Source organism: Oncorhynchus mykiss, chromosome 1 (genome assembly GCF_057628025.1).
Source record: "Oncorhynchus mykiss isolate SJ-2025 chromosome 1, ASM5762802v1, whole genome shotgun sequence".
Taxonomy (NCBI): domain Eukaryota; kingdom Metazoa; phylum Chordata; class Actinopteri; order Salmoniformes; family Salmonidae; genus Oncorhynchus; species Oncorhynchus mykiss.
In genome coordinates, this window is record NC_143022.1 from 45,642,357 (window position 1) to 45,654,588 (window position 12,232).

At 42.0% G+C, this 12,232-nt stretch overlaps 1 protein-coding gene across 1 annotated transcript in view; it reads right to left on the bottom strand.

Annotated features, from left to right (window-relative positions):
- Positions 1 to 12,232, bottom strand: part of LOC110523378 (bcl-2-like protein 13) — a 42,149-nt gene that overhangs the window by 14,731 nt on the left and 15,186 nt on the right. The window contains exons 3-6 of the mRNA XM_021602042.3: positions 5,787 to 5,894; positions 5,479 to 5,635; positions 1,355 to 1,427; positions 522 to 650 (exon numbers count right to left, since the gene is read on the bottom strand). Of these exons, the coding sequence (XP_021457717.1) occupies positions 522 to 650; positions 1,355 to 1,427; positions 5,479 to 5,635; positions 5,787 to 5,894 (467 nt within the window). The remainder of the gene's footprint in view (positions 1 to 521; positions 651 to 1,354; positions 1,428 to 5,478; positions 5,636 to 5,786; positions 5,895 to 12,232) is intronic.

Sequence of the window (12,232 nt, forward strand, 5' to 3'; positions counted from 1 at the left end):
ACACGAAACAGCCTACGTTGTCACCATATTAACTTAAGTCAACAAACTAGAACTAACGCATTAGTAAACCCACAATCAGACAGTAAGCACTTTAATAGTTACACCAGCAGGCCCCGGTGGCAATAAATTAATAAAACACAAACTTACCTTGATTTGGAAGAGTTGCCGTGTTAGATAGCCTTAGCCTGCTAGCTAACATAAATAACATGACACTTCAGAGAGTCAAGTGGTTGAGTAGGCTAAATTAGCTGCATTAGCTAAATGAGTGAAAGGTAAACTAAAAGAGGTATCTCCCTCTCTATAGCCAGTCTCTCAACAATGACTAAATGCCCTTACAGCCAACCATGTACAGTGGATCTCTGGCACCCTCCTCTGGCTATAGTGTGTTGTGAAAAGAAACAGCAGCCAACAGGTCAAGGCTGAGACATTAATCTGCTTGAACTTTGCATAAGATATTAATAAGTGGTTCATTCTTGGCTTGTCCTCCGTCCCATCCCTCCCCTTGTCCAGTGTCCACTCACCCATCCTCCCTGCCGGATGATGTAGTCCGCCTCAGCCTCCTCCAGGAAATTGACCCCCAGAGGAAGGAGGGTGGCCAGGATCTGTCCTTCTCCCTGTAGGGCCTGCAGCAGCACTAAAGGCACCAGCACCTGGGGACAGTGTATTAGGCCCAGTTCAAGACACTACCCCAAAGGAACCAGGATGGGTAAAAGCAAAATGGTGGTGGTTCCACCAGGACTTTCAACAAGGCTAAGGGGAGCTTCCACCACACATCAGATTCAGGGATGGCAGGGTAATTGTATAATCATGTAACCGCTAATTATGAATGAAGACAGTGAAAAAAAATAACAGTTAAAAAAATAAAAATAAAAAAAATCCATGTTATTACTCAACTTCATATTCAAGTCGACAAACTTCACCCAAAAGCAGCAAAGTAGTTAGGCTTACATCTAACAGCAGATAAGGAGAGACCAGACAAAAGTAGCTAGTTTTAGAATTTTGTGATGTGGACTAAACAGCTGACTGAAGGCAGGACATACATTTGAGTCGGTTTGTGGTAACATGGATTCGTACGTGATGAAACTTTGTTGCTTGTTTCAGCAAGGTGTTGTAGCAAACCAGTCTTCGGTTGCCTGTGTCTTTTTTGCTATTCAAACGATAAAAACGGTGACCGCAGTCAATTGGCTGACAAATACCAGTCATTCCATGATCATCGCAGCCCTAATCAGATTCCTTAGGGCCGTGGTGTTTGCAGATCCTAAGAGCTAGGGAAAAAGCGTCTAGGTTGTTTCTGAACTAGGCCTAATAGGTTGTCAGGCAGTAACAGCAGGTGCAAAGTAGAGAGATCCCTCACCTTGGCCCAGCCGCTCTGCGTGTGGCAGGAGACGTCTTGTGCTGCTTTTCTGAAACGCTCGTAGTCCAAAGGGCTGCCAAATGAACACAGTGATCATTCGCCAATGACCTTGTAAGTAACTTGAGAAATGCATGCGTCACAGAAAGCTGGTTTATAAATATGGTTAAGCTACATTAGACACATGCATTCCTAGCCTGTGTGATATATGAGTAATGTTCTTACATTTCTGTAACTTGAGAAAATTAAACGGAAGCCTATATGCTAGTTTGTCATTTATTAAACCTATATGGAGAGTTTCTTAGAAGAAGGCCTCAGAGTGGCACAAGGCACTGCATCTCAGCGCAAGAGGAGTCACTAGAGTCCCTGGTTCGAATCCAGGCTCTCACTTCCGGCCGTGATTGGGAGTCTACCCCAGCCAAACCCGGATAACGCCGGGCTAATTGTTCGCCGCACATCATTGTAAATAATAATTTGTTCTTAACTGACTTGCCTAGTTAAAAGGTGAGAATGTATTTTTTATAAATAAATCCATATCATTAAAAGCGCAGTTTAAAAAAAATATTTAAAAAAAAGACTGAAGTAGTCATATAATACAACCTCATACAAAATGTCCATGTGCTGTTCTGAACTTGCTAGACAGGAACACTTTCCCTAAGACAGTATGAAAGGCACCATCAACTCCACCCTGACTGTAGGCCTACTGTACAGGTGAGCCAGAGACGAATGCATATTTATGCTGATGAGGCTACCCAGGCACTGCTGTGCTGTCTGTATTCAAGGACTCTTGAAGGCACTGAAACGCATGCCTTTTCCCAACCAAAATGGTCAACTACCAAACTAATAGGTTTCAACAACGAAAAGGGAAAACCACAATACAAAGAGTTTACTAAACCTGTTCCCTTTTTAAAAGGGTGAACAGTGAACACTACAGCAGGCTACTCATGCTGCATGCACACACACAATGAGAATGTTTGGCTAGATGTACACCAGGGGAGAACTGCCCCCTCTCATTGAAGCCACGAAGTTCAAGGCCGACTGCAGTACTGCAGGCATTGTTTTCAGAAAACAGGATCCCCATTATAGTGAACAGGAGGATGGCAATCTTCATGGATAAAAAAATAAAATAAACCTGGTACCAATAATTGCTTCTCTTACACCAGACGTAAGTTATGATAGGTTACACAGAATAAGTTAATGATAATTTAATAGTACAACAGCTAGCTCCAAGTCTTTATACAATTGAAGTCGGAAGTTTACATACACCTTATCCAAATACTTTTAAACTCAGTTTCACAATTCCTGACATTTAATCCTAGTAAAAATCCCCTTTCTTAGGTCAGTTAGGATCACCACTTTATTTGAAGAATGTGAAATGTCAGAATAATAGTAGAGAGAAGGATTTATTTCACTTATCCCTTCATCACATTCCCAGTGGGTCAGAAGTTTACATACACTCAATTAGTATTTGGTAGCATTGCCTTTAAATTGTTTAACTTGGGTCAAACGTTTTGGGTAGCCTTCCACAAGCTTCCCACAATAAGTTGGGTGAATTTTGGCCCATTCCTCCTGACAGCTGGTGTAACTGAGTCAGGTTTATAGGCATCCTTGCTCGCACACGCTTTTTCAGCTCTGCCCACACATTTTCTATAGGATTCTATAGGTCGGGGCTTTGTCATGGCCACTCCAATACCTTGACTTTGTTGTCCTTAAGCCATTTTGCCACAACTTTAGAAGTATGCTTGGGGTCATTGTCCATTTGGAAGACCCATTTGCGACCAAGCTTTAACTTCCTGACTGATGTCTTGAGATGTTGCTTCAATATATACACAATTTTCCAACCTCATGATGCCATCTATTTTGTAAGTGCATCAGTCCCTCCTGCAGCAAAGCACCCCCACAACATGATGTTGCCACCCCCGTGCTTCACGGTTGGGATGATGATCTGCGGTTTGCAAGCCTCCCCCTTTTTCCTCCAAACATAACGATGGTCATTATGGCCAAAGTTCTATTTTTGTTTCAGACCAGAGAACATTTCTCAAAAAAATACAATCTCTGTCCCCATGTGCAGTTGCACACCGTAGTCTGGCTTTTTTAATGGCGGTTTTGGAGCAGTGGCTACTTCCTTGCTGAGCGGCCTTTCAGGTTATGTCGATATAGGCCCCGTTTTATTGTGGATATAGATACTTTTGTACCCGTTTCCTCCAGCATCTTCACAAGGTCCTTTGCTGTTGTTCTGGTATTGATTTGCACTTTCCGCACCAAAGTACGTTCATCTCTAGGAGACAAAATGCATCTCCTTCCTGAGTGGTATGACGGCTGCATGGTCCCATGATGTTTATACTTGCGTACTATCGTTTGTGCAGATGAGCGTAGTACCTTCAGACGTTTGGAAATTGCGCCCAAGGTTGAACCAGACTTGGAGGACTAAAAAAATATTTTTTTTTTTAAATTCTGAGGTCCTGGCTGATATCTTTTGATTTTCCCATGATGTCAAGCAAAAAGTCACTGAGTTTGAAGGTCGGCCTTGAAAAACACCTCCAATTGACTCAAATTATGTCAATAAGCCTATCAGAAGCTTATAAAGCCATGACATTTCCTGGAATATTCCAAGCTGTTTAAAGGCACAGTCAACTTAGTGTATGTAAACTTCTGACCCACTGGAATTGTGATAGATAATTTCACTTATTCACCGTCTAAACAATTGTTGGAAAAATTACCTGTGTCATGCACAAAGTAGATGTCCTAACAGACTTGCCAAATCTATAGTTTAACAAGACATTTGTGGAGTGGTTGAAAAACGAGGTTTAATGACACCAACCTAAGTGTATGTCAACTTCCAACTATAACTATAAATCTATAACTATAAATATATATATATATATATATATATATATATATATATATATATATATATATATATATATATATATATATATATATATATATATATATATATATATATATATATATATATATATATATAAATAAAACAAAAAAAATGTCCCTTTTTCAGGACCCTGTCTTTCAAAGAATTCGTAAAAATCCAAATAATTTCCAAAACGGTCGTTAAGACACTAACAGCTTACAGACGGTAGGCAATTAAGGTCACGGTTATGAAAACTTAGGCCACCAAAGAGGCCTTTCTAGGGACTCTGAAAAACACCAAAAGAAAGATGCCCAGGGTCCCTGCTCATCTGCATGAATGTGCCTTAGGCATGCTGCAAAGAGGCATGCAGATGTGGCCAGGGCAATAAATAGCAATGTCCGTACTGTGAGATGTTTAAGAAAGCGCTACAGGATGGACAGCTGATCGTCCTTGCAGTGGCAGACCATGTGTAACACCTGCACAGGATCTGTACATCCGAACATCACACCTGCGGATGGCAACAACTGCCCGAGTTACACCAGGAACGCACAATCCCTCCATCAGTGCTCAGACTGTCCGCAATAGGCTGAGAGAGGCTGGACTGAGGGCTTGTAGGCCTGTTGTAAGGCAGGTCCCCACCAGACATCACTGGCAACAACGTTGCCTATGGGCACAAACCCACCCTCGCTGGACCAGACTGGACTGGCAAAAAGTGCTCTCCACTGACGAGTCACGGTTGTGTCTCAACTGGGGGTGATGGTCGGATTTGCATTTATCGTCAAAGGAATGAGCGTTACAGTGAGGCCTGGAGGTGGAGGTCCGTCATGGTCTGGGGCGGTGTGTCATTGCAGGCAATCTCAACGCTGTGCATTACAGGGAAGAGTAGGCTCATCCTGACATGACCCTCCAGCTTGACAATGCTCCCGTCAACGCAGGAGGTCTTCTGGTAGGTCGTCATTGTAAATAAGTTTGTTCTTAACTGACTTGCCTAGTTAAATAAAGGTCAAATAAATAAAAGTACCCTGATACTCAATGAAAGGGGTAACACTGAGCTAGCCTGCAAAGTCACTTCCTGGAGTAGCTCAAATTGCGCGTGTTATGTCTACATAAATCGCCTACATGAGACGCCATCTTAACCAACCTCCTTGGCTTCAAATGCTCTATCGAGTCTTCACATTGAAATGAATGGCATCACGTGATCGAAGGCTTTGTCCATTCATAGATCGTCATTGATGTATACTGCAGAACAGACACTCACGCACTGAGGAGTGTGTGTACAGTGGAGGTCAGGTGTGTGTCCAGGTCTCTGGCCACCCGGTCGCCCAGAGCAGCAAGGCAGTCCTCGATGGAGCTCTCTGGGTTGGAAGGGCTGAACACCGGAGACATGTGGCAGTCGAAGCCTGTACTGGAGAAGTCTGCAAACACACACACACCCATTAATGTCTTTAACAGTCCCAGTTGTACAAGAGCATTGTGATGAGAGTCGAAAGACCCAACTATTAGCATGCTCAGACGTCGGTGTTGAGGGCATACAATATCTGTGGGTGTGTGTGCACATCCTCTTACAGGCTGAGATCTCATCTTCCAGTTGCCTTAGCTCTTCCTCTATCTGTCCTTTCATCACTCTGTTCCGCTCTCTCTCCATCGCTCTGTCCACAGCATACTGGTCATCTCCTGGAAGGGAGCACAGATACTCAGATAACAGGCACATATTTAGAATCAATGACATTATCTATGTTTCCACATTTCCAGTGATTATTTGTTGTCGACATTTAGAAAGTTGTCATAGAAAACAGACAAGACAATTGCCTGCTACAGTATATTTCCATTGAACTGTCTTGTGTTGAGAAAAACAGCTGGACGTCAGAACTAAAAAATGTAAAACACTTAAGCCAAAATCTAGTCTCGAATAAAATTCAATGTTTGGAGGTTTCCATTATCCAAATTGCACATTAGTAAATTGGTGACAGCCTGGACGTCTTCCCTCCTATTTGTTTCATGTCTCAGGTACAGTGGGGAGAACAAGTATTTGATACACTGCCGATTTTGCAGTAGGTTACAAAGCATGTAGAGGTCTAATTTTATCATAGGTACACGTCAAATGTGAGAGACAGAATCTAAAACAAAAATCCAGAAAATCACATTGTATTATTTTCAAGTAATTAATTTGCATTTTATTGCATGACGCAAGCATTTGATCACCTACCAACCAGTAAGAATTCCAGCTCTCACAGACCTGTTAGTTTTTCTTTAAGAAGCCCGCCATTTCTCCACTCATTACTTGTATTAACTCCATATGGTGAAACTTGTACTCCAGTAAATTTGAAATACAGAGACCCACAAAAGTATGAACACCCCTTCAAATTAGTGGATTCAGCCATACACATTGCTACAGGTGCATAAAAAAATAATAATAATCAAGCACGGCCATGTCAGTCCTTTGTTGAAGCACCTTTCGCAGCGATTATAGCATCGAGTCTTCTTGGCTATGACGCTACAAGCTTGGCACACCTGTATTTGGGGAGTTTCTCCCATGCTCTACAGATCCTCTCAAGCTCAGTCAGGTTGGATGGGGAGTGTTACTGCACAGCTATTGTCAGGTCTCTCCAGAGATGTTCGATTGGGTTCAATTCAGGCTCTGGCTGGGCCACTCAAGGAACTTCAGAGACTTGTCCCGAAGCCACTCTTGCGGTGTCTTGGGTGTGTGCTTAGGGTCGTTGTCCTGTTGGAGGGTGAACCGTCGCCCCAGTCTGAGGTCCTGAGCAGGTTCCCTCCAGATATGACGCTTGGAAGTCAGGCCAAAGACTTCAATCTTGGTTTCATCAGACCAGAGAATCTTTCTCATGGTCTGAGAGTCCTTTAGAAAACTCCAAGCGGGCTGTCATGTGCCTTTTACTGAGGAGTGGTTTCCGTCTGGCCACTCTACCATAAAGGCCTAATCGGTGGAATGCTGCAGAGATGGCTGTCCTTTTGGAAGGTTCACCCATCTTCACAGAGGAATTCTGGAGTTCTGTCAGAGACCATCAGGTTCTTGGTCACCTCACACGATTGCTCAGTTTTGCCGGGCGGCCAGCTCTAGGAAGAGTCTTGGTGGTTCCAAACTTCTTCCATTTAAGAATGATGGAGGCCAGTGTGTTCTTGGGGACCTTCAAAGCTGCAGAAATGTTATGGTACCCTCCCCAGATCTGCCTTGATACAATCCTGCCTCAGAGCTCTACAGACAATTCCGTCGACGTCACGGCTTGGTTTTTGTTCCGACACGCACTGCCAACTGTGAGACCCTACATAGACAGGTGTGTGCCTTTCCAAATCAAGTCCAATCAATTGAATTTACCACAGGTGGACTCCAATCAAGTTAGTTGATGAATGGAAAAAGGATGTACCCGAGCTCAATTTCGAGTCTCGTAGCAAAGGGTCTGAATACTTCTGTAAATAAGGACTAATAAGGATAGTTATTACATTTGCAAAAATGTCTAAAAACCTGTTTTCACTTTGTCATTATGGGGTATTGTGTGTAGTTGAGGATTTTTTTTTTCAATTTAAAGTTTTAAGTTCTTGTTTTTCAAATCAACCAACAAAACACATTCCACATTCACAGGCTTTAAAAAAAGAAAAAGTCAAATAAAAGCATTTATTTTCCTTGGTGCATACATATATATATATATATATACATATACATATACATATACATATATACATATATACATATATACATATATATATATATATATATATATATATATATATATATAAAATATATACACACACACACATACATACACACACATACATACATATACACACACATATACACACACACACACACACAAAAACGAAATTAAAATTAAAACACACAAAAAAAACATATAACACTAGCAGCAGCACTATCAAGGTTCTTATCAGCTATTTCAAGCATTCGCTGAGACGACGGGCCAATAATTCGTTGTTAGGTTTTACAGTACCTTACACAACATGTATCTGCGCATTTCCCTAGTCACCCCGTTCACTCTGTCCAGTTTGAAATATAGTTGAATAGTGGAGACCAGAGTCTATCAAACTTGGGCTGTCTCTTGTGGAGGTCATAAGTGAGCTTTTCAAGAGGAAGAAAGTCAACAATCTGGTCAATCCACATTTTAAATGTAGGATGGGTATTAGAGGCCCACAATAGAAGAATACATTTCTTAGCAAAGTATGTAATAGTCATAAGCAAATTTTCTGTCAGGATCAAGAACAAAGTCCTGCTGGGCATTAAGAAGATAGATACACGAGGTCATATCAAACTGTACCTCTAATATTTTCTGTGCAGCAGTATGTACAGATTGCCAGATTCTGGCAATCTCCCTACAGCTCCAAAATACATGCATATAGGTTCCACTTTCAGAGGTACATCTTTTACAGTTAGGAGACATCGGTTTCATTCTATGGAGTCTCAAAGGAGTATAATAAAAATGTGTACAAAAATGTGTAATTAGATGTTCATTTTTACACTGGTAGAGGAGCAGTATACCCTGTCGCAAACCTCCGCCCATAACTCATCACTGATAGTCAGACCAAGGTCCTTTTCCCAGATTATTTTCAAAGGAGTAAAGGAGGAGCTTCCTTTCTCAGAAAGGAGTCTATAGATGTAAGATATTGTGCCTTTAATGGATTGTGCTGTGACAAGAAGGGTTTCAACTTCATTCAACTGAGTTCTAAACCTCCTATTGGAGGTAAATGAGGAAATTACATGTCTAATTTGAAGATATTTGAAAAAAATTGGATCTTGGCACATCGAAAAGGTCCTGATTCCTAGAGTATGCCAAAGATTAAAGTTGGCCTCCCTCAGGGCTTTTGGCAAGTCTGGGTTGCCGACTATAGGCGAGTGAGAACATATTTGGGAGGAAATGCCCAGGTATTTCTTACAGTCCCTCCACGCTAGTAGGGTGCTGTAAATCAGAAAGGTTTTGGCTATGTTGCCCACTTCACTAAAGTTATTAATGAATATAATTGAGCTTAAGGGCAATGAACCACAGGATTGGGCTTCTATCTGAATCCACGTTGACTCTTGTCTGTTTGTGATCCATGTTAGCATGTTGCGGATTTGGGCAGACCAGTAGTACAATTGAAGGGAGGGAAGGGCAAGACCACCCTTAGATTCAGGTTTCGATAGAGTGGAAAACTTGATCCTAGGTTTTTTATTGCCCCATATAAATTTGGTGATGCTTTGGTTAGTTGTTTTGAAGAAGGAAACTGGGAGATAGCATGGGAACATCTGAAATAAGTAGTTCAGTCTAGGGAGGACGTTCATACGGATTACATTAATTCTTCCTACTAAGCTAATTGGGAGGGAGATCCAGTTTTGGAGATCGTTCTTGATTCGGTCCAGGAGTGGAAGATAATTTTCCTTAAAAAGGCTATTCAGATCTGGTGTTATGAAGATCCCGAGGTATTGAAACCCCTGTGTTTTCCATTGGAAAGGACAAAGTGTCTTCATAGAGCTGGTGAGTGTAATATTGAGAGGGCAGGCAGTGGATTCGTTAAAATTGATCTTATAACCTGAAAACTTGCCATACTGAGCAATTGTGTCTAAAATGAGAGGGAGGGATTTCTCAGGGTTGGATATGTAGAGCAAGACATCATCCGCGTGAAGCGAAATCTTGTGCTGCAGGCCGCCTGCAGAAACACCCATAATACTTGGATTGCTCCTTATCAGCTCTGCCAGAGGCTCCGCCCCCAACAAGTAGAGCAGCGGGGACAGCGAGCACCCTTGTCTTGTGCCCCGTTCCAGAGGGAATCTGTCAGAGTTCAGTCCATTAGTAGTCACCATGGCATTTGGATGAGAGTATAGTGATTTGATCCATTTAATAAAATTTGGGCCCATATTGAACTTTTCTAAGACTGAAAACAGAAAGCTCCACTCCATCCTGTCAAACGCCTTCTCAGCATCCAGTAAAGCCAGCAGGACAGGGGTCTTCTGTGCGTTTATTTGATCAATAATATCAAAAAGACGGCGAATGTTATCAGAAGAGTATCCGTCTCTAATAAATCCAGTTTGGTCCGCTTTTATTATTTTGGGAAGAAGAGTGTTGTCTTTTGGCGAGCAATTTGGTAATTATTTTATAGTCGAAATCCAATAAGCTTATGGGCCGGAAGGACGAGCAGGATATGGGGTCCTTGACTTTTTTTAGCAACACTAATGCGAGCTGTGTGCATTGAGTCTGGGAGAACTCAGTTTTTGCAAAAATCCTCCAGCATTGGCATGAAGATAGGGCTGAGCTGGGGCCAAAAAGCTTTGTAGAACTCTCTGGGGAATCCATCTGGGCCTGGGGACTTATTAGGTGGCATGGAGGTAATTGCCTCCAGGTTCTCCTCAGGAGTGAAGGGGGAGTTGAGATCTTCTTGGTCGGTCTCTGATAGTTTAGGTAGCGAGATTCCCTCTAGGAAAGAGTGGAGTTCTGACTCCGTGTGTTTTCTCTCAGAGGTATATAGTTTGCAGTAAAAATCATGAAAAGTTAAATTGATATTTTTTGGGTCATATGTGACCTCGTCCTCTGCTGTTCGGATAGCCATGATCATACGCTCTGACTGCTCCTTTTTTAATTGGTAAGCAAGCAATCTACTGGGCCTATTGCTATACTCATGGTATTTCTGTTTAGTAAAGAAAACGTTTTTTTATCTCCTGAGTGTAGTCCAAATTCAGTTTGGCTTTGGATGCTTTAAGATGACTCCAGGAGGTGCTGTCTAGTGATTGTTTATGTATTTTTTCACAGCATTCCAGCTCCCTCTCAAGATCTAGCCTGTGTGCTTCCATTGCTTTTTTCTTAGAGGAAGCATATGCAATTAGATGACTTCTTAGTGTGGCTTTAGCAGCGTCCCACATTGTGGCCGGAGAAACAGGAGAATCTTTGTCTTGTGTGTAGTTGTCTATCCATGTAGTTACCAATGTATGGAATGCTTTGTTTGATAGCATGGAGGTGTTGAATTTCCAGCTCTTTTGACCTCGGGATGTTTTTGCCGAGGTCAAAGCGGAGGCGGACAAAGACGTGATCTGAAAGTGCTATGGGTCCGATTGTACAAGTGGCTGAATTTATTTAACTCTTTGGGATAAAAATGTAATCTATACGGGAGTAGGTGTTATGGACATTAGAGTAGTATGTATAGTCCATAGATGAGCTATTAGTCTCTCTCCAGATATCTATCAGTCCCATCTCTTTAGTAAGAGAGTTCAACATCTTTGCAGATCTAGGATTTGTGGTGGGGACTTGAGATGATTTGTCTAGGGTTGGGTTAAGGGTACAATTAAAATCTCCGGCCACCACGCCAAAGGAGACAATGCTCATTGAACAGGGTTATAATTTTTGACATGAAGGCAGGAGCATCTGTGTTAGGGGCGTATATGTTTAATATAGTAATTGGTTGACCATATTGTGACCCAGTTATCAAAATAAATCTCCCCTCCGGATCAGACATGTTTTTGTAAATTATGAATGGAACATTTATGGATACGTATGGCTGTGCCTCTACTGTTTGATTTGAAAGATGAGAAATACACCTGTCCCACCCAAGCTCTGCGGAGTTTGGCATGTTCAGCATCACAGAGGTGTGTCTCTTGTAATAGCGCGATGTCTGCTTTTTCCTTTTTTAGAGCACATAGTATCTTTTTTCGTTTTATTGCATGCCCTAGACCATGGCAGTTCCATGTCAATAGATTCAAGGTACTAGTCATCGTCATCGAGCAGTAATCGAACTTTAGTGCAAGTCATCGCTGGGTAAAAATGGATAGTAATTACAGCTGCGTTCACATAAAAGGAAAATAAATGGTGTACATAAAATAATAATCTCTGAACACCCCAGCCGAGTTCCAAAACAACTCGACACATCCCGTTGGATCTATTACCCCCCCCGCTCAGTCTCAATTCTGTGTTCCGAATAAAACAAAAACCGGGAACAGTTAGCAACGCACAACGTCTCCCTCTCCCCACCAAAGAAATGCCTCATCCTCTCCACCCTGCATTGAGTAAATAACATAGTTG